We start from the raw sequence: 26,626 nt of genomic DNA on the forward strand, positions 1-26,626 counted from the left end.
CACCGACAAACTGTAAAAATTAGAAGAAAAATATTAAGGTAGCCCTTCATGTAAGTGGGCGAGATATTTGATTTGTTCTGTTTTTGAATAAAATTGAGCCAGTGTGGTTAAAAAGCAACTTTGAAGTCTTGTATAACAAATAAGTAGGTATTAAATCATTATCAGAGCTGGAGCACGAGGTCTTACGAGACTTTCGAGGGAAAGTAAAAGTAGAATGACAAAATAAAGGTGTGTACTTTCCGCTTATTGTCTTTCATTTCGATGTTCTTGCTTCTGGTAATTTTACTGGGCTATAAAAAATAGTTAATTTCAAGATAAGAGGTCAGGTACAGGATGTGATCAATGTAGATTAAATAAAATATTATTTTATGATAGAGGAATAATTTAATTTATTTTACGCAATTCTCATAAATCATTCTTATTATCATCATCACAGTCACGAATAAAACAAAACCTAAATAATGCAAGTAAACTAAAAACGTATACACGTATTAATAAAAATTACATTAATTCATTATTTAATATTTATAATTTGGCTATTTACAAATTATATTAATAATACGAGAAAGCATTCTGTGGAGAGGTGATGCAGATAAAGTAATAAGTTATTTTCTTCCTATACCTACATATTTCATCTTGTTATGGTCATTATCATGTAGTACATTTTACAGACTTTTTGCCAGTTCAAACCGTAGTCTTTTTACTCCAACAAAAATTCCGCATTTAAATATGAAACGTCCTTATGTTATCTTGAGGTACCTAATAATGAGGACGAGACGCTATGTCGTCTTATATTCATCGAGTGACTTCAGGCCTACAGCACACAACGCTATAAAAATCTTAAATACCTTACTATTTTGATCTACAAGCGACAACGATCATTGGCAGATGTTAAAGATTTGCGTTGCTTGTTGACGAAAGGATTCAAGCACATATTTCGTAAAAAGGTGCTAATCTGTAGGCGATTAGTTTGAGACAAACTTCTACATATTGCGAATTTTAATTCAATGCTCTCCCTATAGAGATAAATGCGAGATCTTTACGGGAATTCTTATATTTTAGAATATACAGTTTTCAAGAAAAAGGTTATCCGAAAAACACTTGATCTGGCCTAAATTGATCTTACAAGAAGAAGTATAAAAAACTGCTAACTTCGTTTATGTTTTAGGCATGAACATGGTCTAGCAATAGATACAATATCAACAGTTAAGTAGGTACATATTATATTGCCGGCTGCGAGATAATCTATACTAATATGATAAAGAGGAAACATTTTTTTGTTTGTAGTTTGAGCCTTTAGGGTAAAGGCTCCGAAAGTACTGAACCGATTTGAAAAATTCTTTCACTCTTGGGGAGTTGCACTATCCGCAAGTAACCGGACTATATTTTATCCAGGTACCTACGGGAAGAAGTTTATTTATGTTTTTACTGGTCTAAATGACTATCACATAAAATTGAGACACGGTTAAATAGAATGATCCAATTTTGAAACTGCTGCAAAAATCCAGCTTAGGAACGATTTTTGAACTTGCTCACGTACAAAAAACTATAGGTATTTTATCTTAAGTATCTGGTCATTTACCTATCATTTGAGTTTCCCCACACTACACACTTTTTAGTCGGCCGATAGTTTGATCGGCTCATAAATCAGTATGCAAATGAATGTTAGTACGCACACAACAACGATCAGATATTCGATATCAGATTAAAATCTTTTATTAAATTCATATATTTTTTTCCAACCGTCGAGCCCATTGTCGGTCGACTGTTTAGTTTGCACTGTGAGCGTACTCTAATACTTAAATAACTTAAACCATAAGTTTAAGTTAGATATCATACTACAAAGACAAACAAAACCTATAAGAAGTCACGTATAAAAAGTAGCAGAACTTATGTACTTGCATGAACATTTTTAAAACCCAGACATTAAAAATATGGCGAAACCTAATCTTAAAGCTACTTATTAATTTAAAATACCTATTCAGCAGACTCATTTACGCATCGCTGTTGCAATATTGTACCAAATTGTGTAGGTACTTGGTTATTTATGTTTTGGGCGCGATCGTGACCGTGGTATCCGTGGAGTTGGTTTCTCTATCGTTTTTCTCTTCTTCCTCGACTGGGACCACGTAGTTCCATTCCTGCGTGTCTCCCGTCCCGAACAGTATGAAGTACCCGGCAGACGCAATGTATAAAGAAGCACCCGTTATGAACACCGGCCGCCATTCAGCGAATCCGTTCTGAAATTGGGAAAATAAAATTAGAGTCAATAAAAAAGTTTTTGACGTAAGTGCTTATATGTGTACAACTAACGTGATGACCATGAAATTGAGATTAATTATTTCCTTTTCACGTGAATATATTTGTAAGCACGTTGGTGTCGACATTTCCACAGTGATACCTACCTCTGAGAAGAAATTATGAAATAAACTCACGGTCGTGTCATCTCTCAAAGTCCAAAGATTAACCACGAATTGTTTTACATAACACAAATTACAATGTTTATTCTATACAGCGCTTTCATGAATAGTCAACACCCGCTTGTGTTCCAAAACGACAGAACTATGAAATTTTTAAAAATAGGTAACTGCATCAGCCATAACGTTATTTTATTTATGGTGTTTATCTTTTTTAAACTACTACTAAGTTTATATCAGCTACTTACTCCATTCTTAGTGAAGTGCGCAGTCACCAAGGGAGTGACAAAGCCTGCGGTATTGCCGATTCCATTGGCGATGCCGTACAAGGTGCCCGCGAAATTCGGCGCCAGATCCTGATGGTTCACCAAGTTTGTCAGCGTGGCCGCGCCATTAGACCCCATGGAGAACGTTATCAAGGCCACTGAGAGGATGGGTGCGCAGCCAGTGTAGCCTAGAGCTATGAGGAGCAGCCCTGGTACCACGTGAGAGAATAGGCAGAAGAATTTTCTCATAAATGTTGTCGATACTATGTTCTGTTTCACGATTCTGTAATAGAACGATTAGTTAGTTACGTATCGGTTTCAATAAAAATGTCATTCAATTTGAGTCTTATTCTGAATAACAAACTTGTCTGGAAAAAAAATCAATCATGGCTTTCAAATCTTGTATTATCTTGACCTATACAATACCAGCAAAAAACCACAACATTAACTAAAGTATTATCACCGAAAGTTCAACGAAGACCCGTTCGTCTATAAATTTAAATAAAATCCGGTTCCGTACCTGTCACCGATGGCTCCAAATATGAGTGAGAATATCATTCTAGCGAGGTATGGCAGCGAGGAGAGAGTGCCGGTAGACGTCAGGTTAAACCCGAGCGCGCTCGACACGAACTTAGGAGCCGCCGTCATCACGAAGTACAAGCCCCAATTGCTACCGTAGTGGAGTATCACCATAGCCAAGAATGGAAATGATGTCAAAATCTTCTTGAAAGGAGGCACGATCTGAAATAAAAAGAAATCCCTTTTTGTATTGTATTTAAACCTCTTTTGATCATCAAAAGAGGTTTGAATACAATATGTATGTATATACCTATGCTGTTTTGTTTTGTAAAAAAAAACTTTTGACAAATCGACATTGGATCATCGCTTCCTCTAAAATAATAAGCAGAAACGGGTAAGATCAAAACATTTCATTAATCATCTACTAAAAAAAGCATAATTAGTACTTCAACCATATAAATAAATATAAGGTTATGTTAGGCTCTTTTTTATTGTCAGTGATTAATATAAAACTTGACACTTTGGCAGAAACAACATACGATTAGGTACCTGCAAGACTAATTGCTCAAGCCCCATTTGTAGGTCAGCACTAAGAATAATGATATGAACAACCTTAGGTATTATTATGGTTTAAGATCTTAAAGACCTCGTAAGAAAACGTGACGGACCTTTGCCAAAATGGTGGAAAAAAAACATCACGATTTCAGAAACAGGCCATTACAAAATAACTCGGATTTTAAGTTGAGGTCGATCCTAAACATAAGTCATAAACTGTATGCCATAAATAAGTATTAGTAATAATCAAAACGAGTGTTGATATAATTTCTGGCTGTCGTCTTGCATTATATTTTGTTTTTATTGTCCCTCAAACTTCCATTTGGGATATAACGGCCGGTTCACACATGTCTCCGTTTTACTGTTCCGTTTTATCGTGTACGTTTTTTTTTTCGTCGATGGCGTATGTAGTTGTATGAGTGACTTCACACATGGCACAGTATTCTGTATACAGTAAAAAATATCGTTCCGTAAAAAAATTACATTCCGTTTTGTCATCGAATACTGGACGACGGAACAGTAAAAATATACGGATACGTAGAATTTTAACGGATAGATACTGTGTGCGTGGCGGGCGGTGTGTGCGGGGTGTAGGAGGGGGAGTGATGCGACACGACAGGTTTTGTTTTAATCAAACTGTAAGCACCCTCTCTAGATCTTTGGGCCATAACTGGATGCTGCCAATAACGTCGGATGTTCTTTCTCCGACGATAGTACCAATACAACACGACAGCGTCCATCCTTGTAGAATAGCGGCGGTATACTGCGAGTTTTCTGTTCACACATCGCATCCAGTAATGACGGATTCGTTAAACGTTATACGGTGCCTATGTGTGAACAGCGCATAAATTTATGACGTATCCGTTAAAAACGTACCAGTAAAACGGACTCCCATGTGTGAACGGGCCGTAAGGGATTAACACAATATGTATCTTATGAAACCTATTCTACTTATTTAGAGCTTGTATTATACATTTCTCGTTTATCAACATAAACGTCAGAATAACCAGGTAGCTGTTCAGGTCTCTTCGACCGAACACTCGAGCTAAGGTTAACTTAGCCTTGACGACTTACGTAAACAACAATTACTTTTTCTTTGCTAAACATTTTTCTACGTACCTTGGATTCTTTAGTGCTCTGATGAACTTTGTCGCCAATGGCCTCGAGGATATATTTCTTCTCGTTATCTGAGATGCGTGGATGCTGGACTGGAGAATCGTACACTAGGAACCACCACAGCATACACCATGCTAACGCAATCGCCCCTGGAATAATAATAATATATTTATACTAATATTATAATGCAGAAGAGTTTGAAAAATTCTTTCAGTGTTAGATAGACCATTTATCGAGGAAGGCTATAGGGTACTTTTTATCCGGGTTCGTGCCGAGGTTCCCACGGGATGCGGGTGAAACCGCTGGCAGAGCTAGTTTAAAATATAAGTTTCAATGCAGATACTGTGTCAATTTTGCATTATGTCTACTTATCGTACTATCTGGGTTTGTGTATGAAAAGGGGGCACTAAAGAATAATAAGAGAATTAAAGAGGATCATGCATAAACGGTTAGAAGTCAGTTTTCTTATTAATATATTCAGAATAACTTCTACTATAGCCATTTATTCATTGGCGCTGTAAGGGAAGCAGTAAACTGTGATTTCAGTCACTTTTCTCCATTGCCAAATACATCAAGTTTTTATTATTATTTTCTTAAGTAATAAACACTTACTTAAACTAATTCTGAGAGCAATAACTATTTGAAAGACATCTACAGGCCCGTCACGGCTCAATTAACTATGTAGAAATCAGCACCCACCGCCGCGGAATTTAAATAGAGCCAGCTAACAAGAAAGCCAATTTTGTAATACTGGCATTATCTGAACTACCTCTGTACCAGAGTTCTAGAAGTTTTCAGGTAAGTATTTGATTGTTCATGAAAAGAAAATAACGATTATATGACAAAGGAGATGGAGTATAGGTACAACTGTAAACTTTTATTTCTTCTTAATTATCTAACAATTAGCTGAAATGTCATCAAATTAAAGTAACCCAATTAAATAACCCAAACCCAAACAAACTTATAAATGAATTAAGGGACCACGATTTTGTATAGGTTCTTAAATCAATAAAAAATAAATGATGCAATTGAAATTATGCATTTCAAATTGGGAAATCCCGAAGTGAATTTATATACTTATATCTATATCCTCGTTCAGGTAAAAGAGGATACACCAATATATCTTGATATTGACGCACTCCTTATACGGTTACTCAGAGTTCGCTCACCCCACGAAAGAAATGAGTGTGATAATACATACATACACAAGTACATACATGCATGCTTTTTAACCCACGCGCCAGGCATTGCTAATTCTTTATAATAAACCTGCTTACTAAGCAATGTACCGGTTTAAGACCACATACATATATTAAATGTCATTGTGGTCTTGCAGCTAAGAAAATGGGGCCTTAAAACTGTTAAAGGATGTAATTAATCTATTCAAGACCAAGATGGTTTTTTTCAATTATTAATAAGGGCTACATATTACTGGAAAAAAAGTTAAGTTTGAGTAAATTAAGGAAGAATCACTGTTATACAAAATTGACACTCAAATAGTGATTAAACTTTAGAGACGCTAGTTGAGGATATAACTTTAAATGATGTGGTGTAACAGTTGAAATCAAAACGTTTAAGATAAAAGATCCCATTAAAGAAAAGCAAATTACAGAATTGTCTGCATTAAATTTTATCTCTCAACTTAATTGGAATTTAAAAAGAACTGTACTTGGAGATCGTAAAACCGCTTACCAGGTACATAAAATGCGTAATCCCATCCGAAGTTTTCAATTAAGGGTCCAGTTAGGGACCAGGTGACCACTGTGCCGATAGCTCCGCCTAACAGCGCGCTCACGAATTTGCCCTTCTCCGCGGGGGGAGCCCAGTGGGCAACTAACGCATGCAGCGCTGGAAACAGGAATCCCTGAAACAAATTATATTTTTAATTAGGTTTTTTTTCATAGTATACCATCATATTTGTGTTGTTTTCTAATCTTAAGCCTTATCTAGTTCTAATCTTACATGTAAGTATTTTTGTACATCAGGTGGTCCATGTATAGTAACGTTCTTGACAATAAGAATTAAGATAAAGACCGAAAACTACGTATATGAATTGTTTTTTTTTATCATTTATTCTGAATGAACATCCAATTCTTTGAATTATCTAACCATTTTATCTCAGGTCTTTATCATTCATAAAACATGCCACGTGTATGTAAACCATACTTACGAGGATTTTAGATTCCCATTTTTGATAGCAAACAATTGTTTTTATCTTTTATCATCTAAGGCCTTAACGGACATATTTTCTTTACCTACACCTCATGTGAATAAAAAACATCTTATTTATATATAAAGCCGACGTTTTTAATTAATTATATTATGTACTATGTATGGCCAACTTAAGATACGTTGTGAAATTTACATACCTCCGTGCAAGAAAGTGATGGTATTGATTTACACAAGGCCGTTATAAGGGCCAATCGTATCAATTTACTATGTGTGTATACGTATCAAATATGACCACCGAGTTACAACCTATACACATGGATTTATTTATTAGGATTGCCAACAGGAGTCAACATAATTAGGTAGGTACATAAGTTATGTCATTTTATAGTTTAGGTCAAGTGTGCGTTCCCAATTATAGAATAAAGAAATCATAGTGAATGGTACACCCACACCTACAAATACACTTAAAAATAGTAGTAGTAATCCGTAGGTATTTGGCCAAAAAAACATACACAGTCGGATTGAGAACCTCCTCTATTTTCGGAAGATCTTTGTTGAAGCCAACGAGAGAAATACAATAGGTTAGGTTTAGGAAATTATATACAATAGGTGTTGTATAGGTAACTCTGCTTCATGCGAGGGGTGAACTGCAATGTATAAAACTTCTGAGAAAAAGCAAAAGCGCAATACAAATGTCATTGAGTATGATTGTGACGCAGGAATAGTTCATAACTTCATCGTTATAATTTAATAACTGTTACATATTCACGAGTCTTCGCTCAGCCTATCCTATGTGATGATGGAAATAAGGATCACAATCGGTTGTACAATTTCCATAAACGGCAAGAAAACATTCCGCGAAGTTCTAAGTAAATACGATATCTATTATTTATTGCTTAACAGACATTATCGCAAAAAAATGTTCTTGTCTCGTCATAAACGATTCAACACTAGCAAGAACATAAAATATGCGAAAATCCTCCGTCACTTAAAATAACTGAATAATGTTTTTCTAGAAGTATTCTGTTGGAGCTGGTGGTTTGTTATTCACGAACAGGTTCACTTACATTGGTATAAATAGCATTGACACCTCCATAATAAAATAATGGCCGTGGGAAATCTGGAGTCATCTTTATTAGCGTGTCTCTACAACATTGAATAATCACAATATTATGTGGCCATTGTTGTTCAAAATTGTTTTTGGCACAAAAAATACGTGAATCCATTGATTGCTCGTCGTTTGAACTGGACAAGAATTTTATAAAGCATAGGTACTCAGTCCAATTCACAAGCGTTTCGATTATTTTCATATTCATCATCTTCAGCCTTTTGCTGTCCTATTGCAGGGCACAGGCCTATTCTCATGCAGAGAAGGAATGACCCTAATACACCACGCTTGCTCAAGGCGGATTGACGATTTCAAAATTCAAACTCTTGGTTAAAAAAATCAGAACATGGGTAGGTAAGGTAATTCCTACATGCTTATGGCTTTACTATGAATAGATAAAATAGGAATTAGTGATTTAATTCATGGAATTCGTAATATTTTCTTGTTTCGCATGTACAATGGAGGCAGTAAAACATGTTGAGTAACACAGTTATGTGCTCTATCTATTCTAGCAAATTGAAAATAAATACATTGATGTGTCGCACTGATAAAGGAAAATAACTCCCATACGTGTCAAAGTTTGAAGACTGTTTTCATTTTATTATTGCAAGTAATAGTGAGGGTCTTTAAATATGTATTAGTGTAGAAGAAGACTGATTCTGAGAATATATAAGCGAATAAAAACATGTAGACTGATATACACAGCATAACATAAGCATCAATGGGATATGATACTAAACCACAGTATATACTTAATCAAGTCTTTTTTTACGAGTACATAAACGATAGGAAATGCACAATTATTTATAATATCTAAGGAAGTTTAACCTTCTTTCTTTACATCTAAACCTTTAAAAACTATAAAAATAAGTTATAATTAATTACTCATTGCATTCAATTATGATAATTAATACCAGAATTATCTGCAATTAAGGTCTTACAAAATCGCGTACAATCTGAGATAAATTGTAGGTACAGTCGAATAGAATATGTGTAATTGTGTAATCAGACATTATCAAAAATATCCACCTCATTATTAGAAGGTAATTATTACGTTCGGCAAAAATGGCGGATAGGTAATTTTTATTTTAGAACTGGAATTACTTAAGACTTCTTGATTAAATATTTTAATTATATGTTTAAGGTCATGTAAATATGTATATATAATGTAAGTTAATTTCAAGAAGGAATAATAAACAATTATAACAACATACAATCCATCCAGGGTCATTGAACTTTCTATATCAGCACTCGAAACCTTTTGTTTACTGTTTAGTAAGAAAACCTAGAGAACAGATATTGGAGAAAGTATGTAAAATATTTAAAATAAACAGATGTTTTCTGCTGCTCCATCAATGATGATGGTTATTATAATTACCTGAGTTTTCATTGAATACCCTATAAACTATAGCTTTCATAATATAACTACCATGGTAAACAAAGTTTACTTTGAAAATAGCGAAAACTTTTAAACTCTTACTGTGTCTACTACTTAGGTATCCTATTTTCTATTAAAATTACTAAATGCGCATTAAAAACCACCCTCTCCGCGAAGACTGCGTGTTTACCGTAAATTAAAAAGTCATCTATAGACGTTTATTAAAATAAACTCTTTTGCAAAAAAAGCGGGCACCTATGCCAAATCTTGGTTTTATGGACTTTAGGTATGTTTCAAAGGGTTTTAATGATTGGAATATGTTGCTAGCATCAAAAGGGGTAGCAGAGCATGCGTAAGAGTGTATTCTAAATTTGAATTTTGGAGAATTGCTAAGATAGTGGTAAAACCTTGTTCTAGATTAATTCTTAGCAGAAAGTTTGTTGGTGTTTTGAAAAGTTTTTGATATGATTTTCAGAAAACTGATAATGCAGTTTTAATAAGTGATTGTTATACCCTTCTGTTACATCAAAATTTTTTTTAAAAACTATGCATATTTGGTAAAATTTTCGCCTATACCAAATGGTCCATACTGATGATTGATGGCAATGTTACGAGTTTCGATATTTTTGAGTAAACCGTTTTACTGTTTTGATTTTGTACTCGAGTGTTTTAAAATATTCCTTTCTTATAACTAAACATGATTTAGATCTGTATCAGTACTTTGGGCTGCGACAAAACGAATTTTAAGTTGGGAGTACCGATCACAACTCGACTCCTATCAGACTTTGATTTGACTTTGAATCATCAGTATGGACCATTTGGTATAGGCGAAAATTTTACCAAATATGCATAGTTTTTCAAAAATGTTTTGATGTAACGGAAGGGTATAACAATCACTTATTAAAACTGCATTATCAGTTTTCTGAAAATCATATCAAAATCTTTTCAAAACACCAACAAACTTTCTGCTAAGAATTAATCTAGAACAAGGTTTTACCACTATCTTAGCAATTCTCCGAAATTCAAATTTAGAATACACTCTTAAACATGCTTGGCTACCCCTTTTGAAGCTAGCAACATATTCCAATCATTAAAACGCTTTGAAACATACCTAAAGTTCATAAAACCAAGATTTCGCATAGGTGCCCGTTTTTTTTGCAAAAGAGTGTATTTACATTCATCATCATCAGCTTATCGCAGTCCACTGCTGGACATAGGCCTCTCCAAGTGCACGCCACAATATTTACATAAATATTTAAAAAAATAAATTTAACTTAATAAGTTTACGTTATTATTATTTGTATTATAAAACGGTTTTTCACTAACAGACAGATCAATTCAGAAGAAAAGTTTCGGCGTATAATTTACACTATTATTAAATAAATACAAAACAAAATCTTACCGCTGCAAGTCCACTAACAAATCGTACGGCGACGAGTACCATATAATGCAACCTCGCTGCCTGAGGACTTAGTATCGTCAGGATGGCACTCAGCAACATCGTCACGAACACCAACTTCCTCGGGCCCCAGAACTCGGCTGCAGTACCTCCGACCAGGCAGGAGATGGAGTAGCCCCAGAAATATCCTGAGAGCACGTAGGCTTGCTGTTGCGCTGTCCATGAGAATGTGACCACGCCATCTGGCTGTTAGAAAGAAAATTATAGTTAGCGTTATTGAAAAATTATGAGACCTAACTTAAAATAAATAATCTGTAAAAAATACAATGTATTAACTTAAAATGATATACAACTTAAATTAAAATTGGGAAAGGAACTATGTCTTTACCGATTGAATATTTGGTAGTAGGTCCAGAGCTTCAAAAAGGACATAGACTACGTTTTATCCTGATGCGGTAAGTATAATTTCCTCCGCGCAGAACAGTATCTACTTAGGTATAAATAATAGCGTGAATATAAATCTAGTCATGGCTCATGAGAACAGATCACACATCAATCGTTTCTTTTTTCTTGGAATTTAATTTATAACCACTGCAGTCTCTAAAATCAAGAAGATTTCTTGTGTACATAAATTCGGATTAGAGTGGTTGAATACTTACAACTTAATGTACACACTTAGGTCAGCATACCTAATAAGTACGTAGGTAGCTAAAAGTCCTTCAATCGATATTAAAGTTTCGAGAATTTGTTATTTCGAGAGTAAACGAATTAAGTTGGCAGTGGCTGGTACTAAGATCAATGTTCTGGAAACTACCATGTCGAAACTGCCATTGTGTAGGTCAGTTCAAATAGTACGTAGTATGAATTTAACGTTTCCGTTCACGCAATGTTATTATTTAACAAATCGCTGTTAAACATAATATGGTAGTTATTTTTGTAGTGAAAAGTACGCGAGTGCGAAATTATTTTACTTATCGCACAGTTAAGCCTTTTATTATTGTTTGCCTTGCTACTGTCTTGTCTGAAGTACTTATGAGCGGTAATAAAAACTCATATCATTATGTTTAAACAGTAAATAAACTGCGTTTGAGTACTTGAATATATCAAAACAATAGGGAAATAGCGTTTCAGTTTTATAACCTTAAATAAAGTAATAATTACATCACCCAATTATTAATATTATCCGTACTTTAAGACAAAGAAATTGACGAACAATGATCAAACAAAACTTAACGAGTAACGAAAGTTTTCAGAACACAGCTGCGCAATTCGCTACAGTCCGGAAAATTGCAAAGCATTACAAAGATAAAACTGTAAACAAAGTAACTACATATACCTACCTGTGGAAATGAATAATGTGTTACGTGTTCGCAATAGTTGAATGAATAATTTTCAAAGGCTTGAAACAGTACAAAAAACTGTATCTCGTATGAAACAATATTTTTCGGTCAATACGCTATTTTGACTGTAAGACATAATTATTGATTCTGGTTAGCCCAAAAACCAATTATAATTCATTATATTCTAAACAAGTCATTCCTGAATGCCAATGATCTCTGAAATATTTATCATGGTAAACAAAAATCAACCCTGTTCATATAATTGTTGCGTTCCAAATGCAATACGCTGTTCACAAGTCACTATTGGATCAGAATAGCTAATATTAGGAACAGTTAAAAGTATTACCTGTCGCAGTTCTTTCTTCATGACCACGGTACTGTTGTACAACGATGTATCGTTTGTCACTATGGCCTCGCACTCGCTTTTCACCCTGTGAATTATAATGAAATCACTGTTGAGTTCGTGCCTACATAAATCAGTCTTACTAAACTATGTACCTATCTGATTATAACGTGTTCCGAGTACTAATATTGAGCTAGTATGTGCAATTCTAGTTGATAGATGGAACTTGGTAGCACAAATTACTTCACCCTCTAGGTTTCCCGAGTAAATGGTGTATGCTCAAAATGTACTGCGCTTTGCCCTTTAGGCGAGATAAGGAAGGTATTCAAAGTTAGATTTATTTACTGGAAAATAATCATAATTATATTTCTTTTAAAAATTATTTACTCGAGATTTTCAATGGAAAGGCAAATCCTGAATGTATTCAATTTACATACAATTAAATACCTATTTAATAATTTGTGTAGAGAATTATAAATATGTTATTTTGCAGGCTTTATAAAAAGTCATTTGTAGACAGAAAAACAGCCGCATGATGTAATTATACAATATTTGAATAAGACATTAAAGATATGGCAAATTCAAAATATCAATTCAAACACACATGCATGTAGGCCACTTTTAATACGTAATGTTTGTACACATTTTTAGGGTTCCGTAGCCAAAATGGCAAAAACGGAACCCTTATAGTTTCGTCATGTCTAGGGCTGCCATCTCGAATTTCGCCAAACCCGGACAAACATTAAAAAACCCGGACATTTGGCGTAAATCGCATTTTTTCCCCGGACGAGTACGATTTTGTTTAAACAAAATAATACCTATTTTGTAATCCATTTACTATTAACATATACTTAAATTCAATGAGGTGCTTTCTTACATGAAAAGTGTCCGGGTTTTCCCCGGACGCTTCTAGAAAACCCGCCCGGACGTCCCCCGGACGGGGTCAAAACGAGGACAAATCCGGGGAAACCCGGACGGATGGCAGCCCTAGTCATGTCCGTCTGTCCGTCTGTCCGTCTGTCCGTCTGTCACAGCCGATTTACTCGGAAACTATAAGTACTACAGTGATGAAATTTGATGGGAATATGTGTTGTATAAACCGCTACAAAAATATGACACTAAATAGTAAAAAAAAGAATTGGGGGTGGGGCCCCCCATACATGTAACTGAGGGATGAAATTTTTTTTTTCGATGTACATACCCGTGTGGGGTATCAATGGAAAGGTCTTTTAAAATGATATAAAGTTTTCTAAAAAACATTTTTCTTAAAGTGAACGGTTTTTGAGATATCAGCTCTCAAAGTCGTAAAAAGTATGTCCCCCCCCCTCTATTTTTATAACTACGGGGTATAAAATTCTAAAAAAAATAGAGGTGATGCATGCTAATTAACTCTTTCAACGATTTTTGGTTTGATCAAAGTATCTCTTATAGTTTTTGAGATAGGTTGATTTAACTGTAATTTACGGAACCCTTCGTGCACGAGTCCGACTCGCACTTGGCCGGTTTTTTCTTCTTGTCTGTATCCATTTCGCGATTAATTGTTATTTCACACGAACATCTTTGTGACGTCATTATGGCAATTGCTTTTTGTAGACAGACAATGTAAATACCTACCTCGGATACAAAGTATATCAATGATGCGAAGTACCCAAAGCCTACTCCAGAAATATATTATAAAAAAATTCAGCTAAGTAACTGAAAAGGTAGAAACAAAGTGGAAAATTGCAGAGGTACTAAGCAGGTATTACACCGACTGAAAACTTTAATTGGAGTCAAAATTCTCTTTAAAAAATATTTTTTTCGAACCACCATAGAGCCGACTGTTTAGTCTGCTCTCAATTATTTCATGAATTTCGCTTGATACCATGATAAATATGAAAACAGCAGCATTATAAACACTTGCATAATTTACGTAAACAAGCATTATCGCATAAGTAATTGCACGTGTACTTGGCAATGTGCAAATGAAAGGAGAATGACTGAAATGTACCGTGAACGGTATCAATTGGTTTCAGATCAGACCTGTACCTACATATTAACGGAACCTTTTATGAAATGTTTTTCTTTTAAACTACATTTAATATTAAATATTAAATTATAGTCTTATCCAAGTAAATATTCATATAGGTACTTATTTCTTCAATAAAAAAATATTGCTATATCCCCACAGAACCGAGAGCCAGCTTGAAACTTCATCATGATCATAACATATTTGGAGATGAAACCAAACTTATCCACGAAGCCTACAGAATACAACCGCTAAATATGCTTTAATAAAGATTAACTATACTTAGGTACTACTTACAAATCAATTAAATTCCTAACGCAATTATTACAAGTTAACAAGACTCACGTGATTACATCGATAGAAAACTTAACGCTGACTTGTTTACAAGTCATAAAGGTTATAAACACCATAAATTCTTTCGAAATGAAAGTATCACTGAGTTAAGTCTACTAACAGCGGTTCCCAATATTCAATCTGTTTTGGTTATTAGAGAGACTTTTGACAGTAGCCCTATACACGTTACGTCAAATTCCTATCTCCAGTAAGCAAAACAAAAGATAGGTTGAATATTGGGAGTGGCTGTAAGAGTGCCGTGAGAATGAAAAGCACGTGTTTGTGCACGCGTATCTAACCGATGCGATTTGAAGCGTTGGATACCAAACATTGAAGCTCACGTGTTTGACGCACATTTTAATATGCACATTTATTTTTTTATCAAGGTCTAACAGCTATGAGTCATACGTTAGAGGAGGTATTAGAAAATAGTCTGGTTATTTCGTGTTTTTTTTTTTTAATAATGCAATAAAATTTCGAAGCAATAAAGAACTAAACTCCTCTTTGGATCTGTAATTAAGAATGATTGCAGTCATATTTTTTCTGACGATGAATGCGAATGAACTTATGTTTAAACGAATTTGAATCCTTTTTCTCTATAGACACAGTTCTTAATTAACCTTCATAATAACATCCAAACTTTTTACCATATTGTAGGCTTCTTTAACACTCAGTTGCAATAATTTAGACTCAGTTTTTATAATCCTCATCCCTGCCCTACGGATGTAGTTAAAAGCAGCATTAGCCATTTACAATATAATTGGCAAATGATCATTATTCGTAATTGTACGTTGTACATTGAAAATTGACTTTTTATGCGAAACTACTTCGATATAACAAATAAAGTGGCCAGTAATAAACAAAGATGTTATTATGAGCAAAGTGTCCTTAAGAATGTGAACGTGGGTGCCTGGTAGCTGACAATTTATATTACACTTCATAAGTACATACATATAAAGAAACATGTTGGTTTTTGAACTGCAAAAAAGTTATGATGAATTCAGTTTCTTTTTTATTACATTGTTTTTTTTTCATATAACGTTTTGGAAATCAATAACTTTAGCTAATGCTCTGATAACGGAAAAGAAAGATTTTACATTACGAAAGCCTTTCCTGTGTCTACAAACTTATTAATTCTGGTTAAGATTTTTACAGTAAAATAACTCAAGTTAGAACCCATTTTTCAAAATTACTTGTAACCTATTTTATTATTATTTGTTCACATAGAGACAGGCACAAATAAGTTGCATAGTTTATTCCTTTTAACTGATTTAAGTACATGTCTAACGATGCAGTCTGATGCACTTGATATAGTTTGCACGACAATGCGGTCATTTAAATCAGAATTTACGCATCGCTAGGTTCAGCCATGGTTTTACTCTGTATAAATAAATAAATATACAACGTATAAATGCGCAAACCATGATATCTATCTATATCTATCTATATAATCTATGAATCTATATCTATGATATCTATCAAATATCAGTCATATCAGTCAATAAGCAAAATCGATTAAAGAATTTTCACTTCAAAAGTCTTTATTGAAAATGTTGCGCATACTACGTTACGCTTATTGTTTGATAAGTATGTTTATTGTTTACCATTAGATAGGACAAGATTATTATTTGCATTCTCAGAAAAATCTCTTCTTTCTTCTAATATCTTTGGTTATCTCCTATCATGTTTTAGATATATCCTTATCGCATTGCTTCTAATAATAATAAAAGCTAAGATATAACTTGCAACCATCCATTATTTCCATTTTCATCAACTATTACAATATCGTATCCTTACTTAAATTATAAATCAAAACAAACATCAAATGACAAATTCTCCTATCCATTTGTAATAATTTTGAGTCGAGGGAATGTGTTTAGCATTTAATTAAGGATTTAATGTACAATTTATTGATAAAGTCAACATTTATGACGACTTGTATCACGACGCAACTAACTATAATCACGTATTTTGCATTAAATTATTTCCCATATCCAAGATGTTTTTCCCCGTTTCATACTCAAATTATTTGCCAAAAAAACTGGTCGAATTAATTGCTTGCAACTAATCGGCTCTTATGGGCGTTGTTTAAATTACGTCATAAGTTTGCTAAAAACCAAAACTTCAAAATATGTTTTTCGAAAACATATTTAAATCTACCTTTTGCTGTGTTACACAAATTGATTCATCCATCAAATTTTTGTTATTGGTTTTAATCAATATCCAGTTTTAGTGACATACATTGTCGGAGTATGCAACTGAGTGCGATAAGTAATTTCAATTTGGCAAATTAAGACCTTTGTAAATATACAGTAGGTAGGTATTGCGTACCTACATAATATACGCAATAAATAAACGGTACATTTTGATTAATTGATACTTGGGTATTTGGTAATTTTCATCGAATATTATATATATGTAGGTAATTAAATTCTCTCGTCTTTTTTTTATTTTGAAAGAATTTGAATTTTATTTTGTTTCTTTATTGGGTAAAGGGGTTATTTACAGGTGATACCGGATAATTTTTGGGATATATATAATTTCAGTGGCATTCGCTCGAAAAGTCTTCTGGAATTGATCTTTAAATTTTACATAGAAAAACCATACATGGATATTTGCAATGACATGCACGAGTATATTTTCCAAGCCGGTACAATCAGAGCTCACGATACTAGCGCGTTAATACGACGGGAAGTCACGTAGTAGATAACGTATTGGGTTTAAGGCCTGCAGTAATGTTAAACTAATTACCTATGTTCCTAACTCATTGTCTACACGCCAGCATTCATGTTTACTAGCGACTTATTCATTAAAAGAAATATATGAAAACAGATTTAGATCCATTTTTACTGACTACATAAAAATTTAACGTTAAAATTTATAGTGCACAGTTGATAGTATCAACTTGATACATTTTAAGAAAGCTGACGTTTATGCTATCGGTGAACTTGAGACTTAAAATCTAAAAAAAACATGCGCGTCGTTTAAATAGTCATATGTCTATGTTCTCTTCTAACTTTATTGATTTGAATATAGAACAAAAAAGCATCAGCTGAATCATACTTACGATGTGGTCGCTGTGTCATCAGGTACCATCGCAATAATGTTTACACTCATGTTAACCCGCATCATATAGTTGACCCAACAAGCGAAGAACATCATGATGGCCACGTTGAACCGCGCCGGGACCAAATCTGCAAAGAAAAACCCATTTTTTGATTAGCATACCCAATCTATAAACAAGCATTTCGAAATTATTCGCCGAACCGTGTTTACAAACACAAAACTGAAGGCATTTTCCTTATCCTCTCCCCTTATTTATCGATTCTCAAAACTTCATATTAATTGTGACGTAATAAGGTCGAACGTTAAACTCTCTCAACGGCCTCGCATAATTGATAAGTACAACTTAGTTATTCTCTAAGCTACGTTCAATCTAATTCGAGATGAGATCATTTCGTCATCGACCTTAGACGAATGCGGAAATAGACACGAGTTTTTGACTTTGGCAAATAGTTGTCGACAAGAACGAACGACCTCGCAGAACCCGTAACTGTGCGGAACATAAACTTTCCAATACATTGTCAATATCGGACAGAGGCGCGTTGACGAACGTGCGGTTCATTGCACCGCGCATAATGAGATACCCGCTTATTAGAATACTGTGATTGTAAACAAAAAACAAGGCGAGGCGAAAGTTAAATATTTCTGACACATTGAGCGCTTGAACTAGTTTCTTGTGCCGAAATTATTGACATGATGCAAGTGAAATTATTCCATCTACTCGGGCAAATACCAAGCGGCAAATTAATTTCTGATTACAAATAAAAAATAACAAAATCCAAGACCCGAAACGAGTATTAGCTATCACGTTTGTCTGAGCATGTTCTCTTGTCCATGAGAACTAAAACGTGTAACCTCTAATTTATTAACGTCTTTTTTTGTGGTCATAAAATCATTAAGGCTCAAGTTGAGCGTAGATCTGCAAAAGCTGTAGTTTTTACACGAATTAGATTTGCAGAATTTGATTAGAAATTCATGGTTAAAAAAAAACAAAAATGATAATAACTACATTGTTTTTAATTCCAAACAACTTCGTATTAGATCTCAGCAAATAACAGGTAGAATTAATCAGTATCTCTTGCAAAAGATCGTGTTTTTCTATGGCCGTGGCCTCGTTGATGCCGCGTGATGACAACAAAACAACCTCACGTACACTACAGGCCATCGATTTGTTTTTTCGGAGACGATCCTCTATGACCTCAGATCTTGGCACTTGGGACACGCCTACTTCACCTATCAGAATAAATTACAATGATGTAACTATGTGTCTATGTAGTTTAAATCAAGTTTCAATGCAGAGTTACTGCTTCTATTTTTCCGAATATTCTATCGCCGACCAAAACTTACGTAGCACTTCATTGGGAAGCAGAAACTAACACGCTGTTAGTTTGGTGGTAGAAATGGGAACTTCTCCATGTTTACATATGGTATGCCTTTTTATATATCCAATCAATACCTCTTCCTTCATCGGAAGTAATTGTGCCATTTACGATTACATTAAGTTAAGTACTTATCTATTAATAGTTCTATGGTGACTCAAATTCCAGAACATAATGTGACATGATTCAGTAGATATTGAAACCATCTACGGCTTTACGATTAGTGTTATGGAGAACATTGAATGTTAAATAAGTGCTTACGAGCTCTTAAATAACAGGAGGTTCGTAGAAATGTATGAGTGAGGGCGGGGTGAGTCCGACTACATTGTGATGACAAACCTATTGTTATTTGGTGGTGCTATTGTATTGCCATGAATAGGCCGTCGTTTACCTAATTGTTGTGCTTGCAACGTAGTCATTACACTCTGTGCCTCAGTCCGTACCAGGCGCGGTGGTGACATCCTATATAACGTGTACTTACATATTGTATGTATGCTGTGAATATTTTGTTGTTTTTTTGTTAATGAGTGTATAAAAATAACCATCCTCATAAATTAGGACCGAGGCAGCCGATAAATACACAGATACCTGTCTTCGACTGAGCGTACGAAATTGTCCACGTACGGCCATGCATTTGCAATGGTGCGTTTACCGCCGAGACACCAATAAATGAGCTTTTGAATTTAACAGTAATGCAAATTTGTGATTGAATGAGCCACTTAACCTCGCAAATAAATGCTTATTTTAATGAGTTGGTAGACGGCGTCAATCATTTGCGTAACGGTGTGCTTGTGCTAGGCTTGCATTCTGGAAGAATCCGAATGTCTGCGTAGCGGTGAAAGTGCAAGAATGCAGGCCCTGGCTAGCTGGCGCCGCGCTCGCCGCAGCCGCCGGCGCCAGCCGCGCTAATGACTGACCATCCTGTTCCTGCCCCATAACACTTTATTAGGCTCACACGGAATACTTTTATTACGTCCACATTAAATTACTTAAGTGGAAGGCCTAGTGCGAATTCTTTTGCGACAGTTTTCTTGCAGAATATTTATATTCTAGCTTCTGGGGATTAGTGGAATCGTTTTAATTATTAAATCCCATTTTCGCAAATAGATACTAGAGCCATGGTCACATTTCTTGTGAGTACAATCTAAGCCTACTTACATTGTTTTAAACCCAATCGATTTGAACATACCCTTACTTTCACCTATCGCTACTCATACGCTAGAAGCGGACAAGGTCTTGTAAGTAAGTCAGGGGCTTATCGGCCATCAGGTACCCATCATCGATAGTGATCTCGTCATCAAAACCTAACGGCAGGCGGGACAAACACTACTCCGAATAACAAAACTGACAGATTTCGAACACTGAACTTTCAAATTGATTAAACAGTCGCTGTGACTTGTTACAGGCTTACTGTAACGGTACAGCCTACTTAAATTAAAAAGGTTTATGATTCATTTCGCACGTCGCCGCGGGGCGACATCGAGATGCAAAAATTTCGTCTTCCGAGAACCGGTCATACATCCTCATCTCTTACGTCACGGAGAACGCGGAGCCGCGATTTGAAATATGCATTCGATTATTTTTTAGTATTGTCATTTGTTATGTTTATTGAAAGTGTAATTTAAAATAATTTATTGGCGATACGCGTACATTCGACATTTCAATGATATTATCTTCTTATTGCTCAAAGGAATAGGACGATTTATGAAATAAAACTGCATCATTAAGACCATAACTGACTGAAAGTGACTGAAAGAAAATTACCATTCTAAGCCCGCGAAACTTGCGGAAGTAGTATTAATCTATTTCCTACTTATTCTGATAACCTCCATTAAAGGCCTTTACTCCATTATATACTGTCACTGTCGCCTTCATAAACATACCACTTAATATATTTTATAAGAGCGGTATTAGGTACTCATTCGATAAAAAATATCGCTCACCAACGAATGTCATTGACACCAAGCCCAGTGGGGGCAAATCGCCCCTACTTGGTGGCAGCCTTTTTAGCCTGTGACAATGGCAAAAAAAAATCTACCGATAAGTAGGTAAAGCAGGAAATTAAAAAATCATGAATGTTCAGTCTCCAACATCTGCTACGAGGAAAATGCAAATGGAAACTTCTATTTCCTAATAAGCATTGTCAACACATTCAGTAAGTGCTTATTGCTGATTAGTTTCTTGTGGTTTATGTCCTACATATTTATACTTAAATGTGTATGAGCGTAGTGCATCTTCATCATCATCAGTCTTTTTACTATTCCATTGCAGGGCACAGGCCTCTACAAAACTCGAGGTCTTTTTTTCTTGTTTATTTGTAAGAGTCTTCGTCTCCGTCTTATAATTAACATTAAGTAGGTACAGCTAATATGAACAATTACGACGTGAACCTGACCGATCCCGATAAACGTTTATGTAAAAATCTAAAACCGATAGGTACCTACCTACCAAGTTTTTGCCGGAACTAGGAATCGTAACTCGCGTAAGAAGAAGATTCGCGCCTGCTAGACCAACTAGACATTTCAATTTATTTCATTTCTAAGTCATCATAACTACTGTTTACAAAGTTTATGAATAATTAATGCCAATTATTTATTTTGATATTTAAATGTGTTTGTATTTACTATGTTTGTACATAATTAATTATTGAATAACTTTCCTCTTAAATAACATTTACATAGATAAACTTCTTATTAACATAAATGTTTATAAGATCAGTCGTAGATATACTGTTTGATTTAACCATATTAGGTACCTACTGTCATATCTCTTTTCTCTAGCACATATCTCTTAGAGATAAACTAGGAATTTGTCAAATCAAAACCAGTTGAATAACAATGATGTTACCAACTTCTAGGTAGGTAGGTAGGTACATAACAATTTAGCGATGGTCCGGAACTAGGGAAAAATCACTGAACCGTGGAGTGACGGAACCACGCATATTATCGCCCCAGCCAAGGGCATCAGCATCAGTGAGCAACCCGTGCATAATGCTGTGTTTAGCAAAAAACACAAGTTTTCTGCGAACTAAGCTATTATAATCTTATGAAGACTCACAAAACATTTATCATTTATTCATTCCATTCGCTCTTGAGCCTTATTTTTTGTTTCATTAAAAAAAACATGTAAACTCGTTTTGATTTGGATTTGGCTCTCTCTTTCCGACAAGTGGTATGTTGAATTTGATTTCGCATAGCATCCGCAAATAAGTGAGTATGTTTTTTCTAACATGAATGACTTTTACAAATTCTGTCTATAGGTACCCCACCCGAATATTGTTGCGTATCTAGATACCATTTATTGATCAGCCAGTCGTCTTGATTTTGGCATCGAAATAATCATTTTTCTGTCTTGATGTCAACGTCATGCTCCGTCAGATATTTTATCCTAAGAGGGAGATCCTTGGCTCAAGGAAACGAAGAAAGAAACACATGGTGTTACAAAAAATATACCATACGGCCATCTTGGCATTCTAATTGAGAACCTACTCGTTTTCCGTTGTGTTCTTACCCATACCTGACACAAGCTAATAAATAGTTAACCGACTATTTGTGACGATGTCGCGATAATATTTTCCGGAAGTGGGTGAAAATATATTCTGTATTCACGAGTTTTTGTGGAAACTTAGCGTGAACTTAGTAAAAAGTAACAAAATCTTTGAAATAAATAAATATTTGGTCATCACTCTGTACTTAGTTTGGTGACTACAAACTATGTATGTACTCAGTGATAAATACAATGTAGGTAATTGACCATAAAATTAATATCTACTGATTGTCCATAAAGTTGGTACCTGACCGGTTAGTTGTTACGGCCGTTAAGGAGGTTATAATAAGAAGACAAACACTGCTGAGTTTGCTTGTTTACCTGCTCACTAATTAATCATGAAGTACATACGATACGACATTATTTTGAAAATGGAAGTGGAAATAAGAACCTTTTTCATAAGGCGTTTCTCATATGAAATTCAGGATTTCGTAGCATTTCCACCGAAATATCGAATTAATAATAGTTATTTGTTATACAAGAGTGCAAAGTTGCTTTTTAACCGCGGGCTCAATTTTGATGACCGAGCAAGCGAAGGAAATTGAAACGCGAGCGCAGCGAGTGTTTCAATAATTAGAATCCTGAGCGATAGCGAGGGAATCAAAAGAGCACAAGGTGAAAAATCTTTGCACTCGAGTGCAACACGTAACTTTTCAGCCCACCTCATCGAGGAAATTACTAAATGCAAAAAAACAAAATGGCGCGCACATATGAGTATCAAATTAAAAAGAAGTACCTAGTAAAGTTCATTTATTTGAAAACTCAGTTTAAAAATGAAACGAGGTTAAAAATCTATGTTAAAACAGCAATAAAAATTACTTAATTAATTGAGTAATTATTTTAAGCAGTATTTTATTTATTTAATATGTATTTGTTTGAAAAGTCTTATCAAGATTGTCACAAATGGACATTGCACACGATGTTCTAAATTCAAATCACTTTGCCGCTCTAGAGGATAAAAACGGCTTTTGCGCTCAGATATCAAAGGGTAAAACTACTCTTTCCGAGATGGTGGGATGAAAATAACTTTTATTAAGTTTTTGTTATTATTTCTTTAAATCGTTTATTAGTAGGTACCTGTAGGTAGGTACTTAATAGATGTACAGTGATAAAAGAAACTTATCTATGTTTTGTTTTTTATTTAAGTAGTTGAATGTCCATCCCAAAATTTCTGAGCAAAAAGAAGTTAATTCCATTATGTCATTATTCAAATGGAAACCGCAAAGTTTGTTTCGTTATGCGGTTGTCACTCATATACTCATATGTGACCGTCACAATAACGCTATTACACAAATTATCCACGCTACATTTTCTATTTGAATAAATACATGGAGAAAAACAACAGGTTTTCACACAAAACTGTGTACAGTATTTGTTTAAATTATCAATAGGTACTAGGTTTCGCCAGCGGTTTCACTCGCGTTCCGTGGAAAGTACCTACTCCACATACCCGGATAAAAAGTGTTTAGCCTTCCTTGATAAATTGGCTATCTAATCCTGAACTTTTAAGTCAGGTACTTATTGTATAGATTTATATTCATATATCGAAAAATGTGATCAAGGAGGATTCAAGAAATCATAAGTAAGAATACCAGAATAAATAATCAAATCTGATGCATATGATGCTGAAATCTTTCAAGCAATGTTAGCCAGTTCCAATGAAAGGAACCTAGTTGTGTTAATAGACTGTCCTTTTAACAACACACTCAAGTCTAGAATAGATTAACAACTTATGTACGTGTGTATTGAATAAATATGTACTTAGAAGTAAACGCTTATATTCGGCATGTTTTCTCAGCTGTTCACGACGTCGCGTCGTTGGTAGGTAGGTATGTATAAAAAGGTGTTTATTTATAGGAATAGACTTAAATAAAGACTATTCTCTCTTATCTATTAAGGCTCTATGACGAACCATCTGTTGAATTCAAATAAACATTAGACTTGTGTATTTATGGCAATATTTGTTTATTTCGGATTCCCTGATAAACATATCGGTATAAACAAAAATATAATCTTCTAAATATGAATAACAAACAAAAGGGGGACCAAAATTGAACTTATCGATGATTTGTGAAATGACATGCAATTATAAAGCTAAAGTACCAGGTAGATAGAGGAACATAAAAGGAACCAGATAAGGGACATAAGACGACCCACTGACCAATACCAGGTCAAAAGTACCAGAACCAAGTACCTAACAGCTCATGTACCAGGATGCACACAAGACACTTAGCACAACCTACATTCAGTTCTTCGAAAATAACGTCGACCTCATAGAATATTATCTGAAGAAAACAAGCAAAAACTTTATAAGTCTCTGACGGTCACTCACTAACGTTAATAACATTTAACAACTCTCGCTTGCGTTTATTTCGTGGTAAAAACTTCAATTTAAAGTAATTACAATGCTCTGTACTCTAAAAACTTGCTTTATGGGGATTACCAGCCAAATCTTGATGTCATGAATTATCTTTTCATTTGTACAGGTAATGATGGTTTGATAGCAATTATTCCTTCATAATTACACTTATTGTTTCACAACTACCTTCGCTAGAGCCAATTAATTTTTGATTACTAGCCTTGATTTTCTGCACTACAAAATAACTTACCGAATATTTTGACATTTAACTTCATTTTGTTGTATTATGCACGTAACATCTAGTGAACACAAAACAGCCGCACTACTAGTAAGCACGCACGCGCGCCGCGGACGTTGCGAATTGTACTAGCGAGGTGCGCGCACGCTTGTCTTTCTGCGACTGCCTTCCTTCGAGCGATGGTTGATCGTCGCCTGCTTTTAGATCCGCACACTGCATTCAACGAAGGCCTCACCTCGCGTGCCACTTCTAAACATCGATCGTCAATGGGCATTAGCATCAACGTCGTAACTTAAAACCGCTGGCGCATACTTCACTGCTAATGCATACGTATCTAGATAGATAGTAGGACTTCCTATCTCCTTTTGGAAGCGTGTCATAGAATTAAAACATGCTACATTGAAGTGCTTCATGGTTATCGGATAAATGGGAGATGCATCAAGCGGTGATGATGACGTTGTGAACAAATCCTTGACATTTGACGTAACCAACCTTAGATTCGTCTTGCAAATAAATATTACCTAAAAGGTAAATATTATCACCTCCCTGCCTCGGTTGAAGGTTACTAGTATAAATTAGAGATCTCTGAACCATGTAGGATCTCTAATTTATCATTAATTTTACATCAAAGTATGGTTTCTATAATTCTGGTCGACCTTAGCCAGACCGGTACGAAGTAGATATATAAACAATAGAAAATCACAAGGGACAAGACAAATTAATTAAATTATAATTACAATTTGCAAATGAAATCGATCATTGTTAGCGATTATCGTGACTACAGGAAATTAAAAAATACTGATAGATGAGTCTGGGGAGCCAAGATAATTACTATCTAAGAGTTTGCATACATTGCATATTTTCCAAAACTAAAAGTGGTTTCAGAAAATCAGTTCCATTATAATTACGAGGTAGCTACTGCAAACTCATCACCCATCCAGTAAATATAAAGTTCTTGTCCAAATGAGAAAAATATGGCAAAACACGAGGAGTTACTAAACACCATTGACTAGTTCCCTCGAGCTTGGTCGTCTTCATCTTCAGATCAGCAGTACCTACATATTTTCTTTACAATTAAAGACTGCTC

General features: G+C 34.8%; 1 protein-coding gene across 1 annotated transcript; it reads right to left on the reverse strand.

Annotated features, from left to right (window-relative positions):
- Window positions 1-814: 814 nt before the first annotated feature.
- Window positions 815-25,765, reverse strand: LOC110382956 (uncharacterized transporter slc-17.2). The gene is made up of 9 exons (XM_021343666.3): window positions 25,552-25,765; window positions 18,022-18,148; window positions 12,617-12,701; window positions 10,934-11,176; window positions 6,566-6,737; window positions 4,877-5,022; window positions 3,204-3,424; window positions 2,666-2,966; window positions 815-2,240 (listed from the first exon to the last, which is right to left on the reverse strand). The coding sequence occupies exons 1-9, from the start codon at window positions 25,574-25,576 to the stop codon at window positions 2,046-2,048; spliced, it is 1,515 nt and encodes a 504-aa protein (XP_021199341.2). The 5' UTR covers window positions 25,577-25,765; the 3' UTR covers window positions 815-2,045.
- Window positions 25,766-26,626: the final 861 nt, after the last annotated feature.

Source organism: Helicoverpa armigera, chromosome 18, assembly GCF_030705265.1.
Source record: "Helicoverpa armigera isolate CAAS_96S chromosome 18, ASM3070526v1, whole genome shotgun sequence".
NCBI lineage: Eukaryota > Metazoa > Arthropoda > Insecta > Lepidoptera > Noctuidae > Helicoverpa > Helicoverpa armigera.

Coding starts and splice junctions, on each gene's coding strand:
- LOC110382956 (XM_021343666.3), bottom strand. CDS start 25,576: ATGAAGTTAAATGTCAAAATATTCG. Junction 12,702..18,021: donor GATGACACAGCGACCACATC/GTAAGTATGATT, acceptor TATAATTCACAG/GGTGAAAAGCGAGTGCGAGG. Junction 5,023..6,565: donor TTACGCATTTTATGTACCTG/GTAAGCGGTTTT, acceptor TTATTATTCCAG/GGGCGATTGCGTTAGCATGG.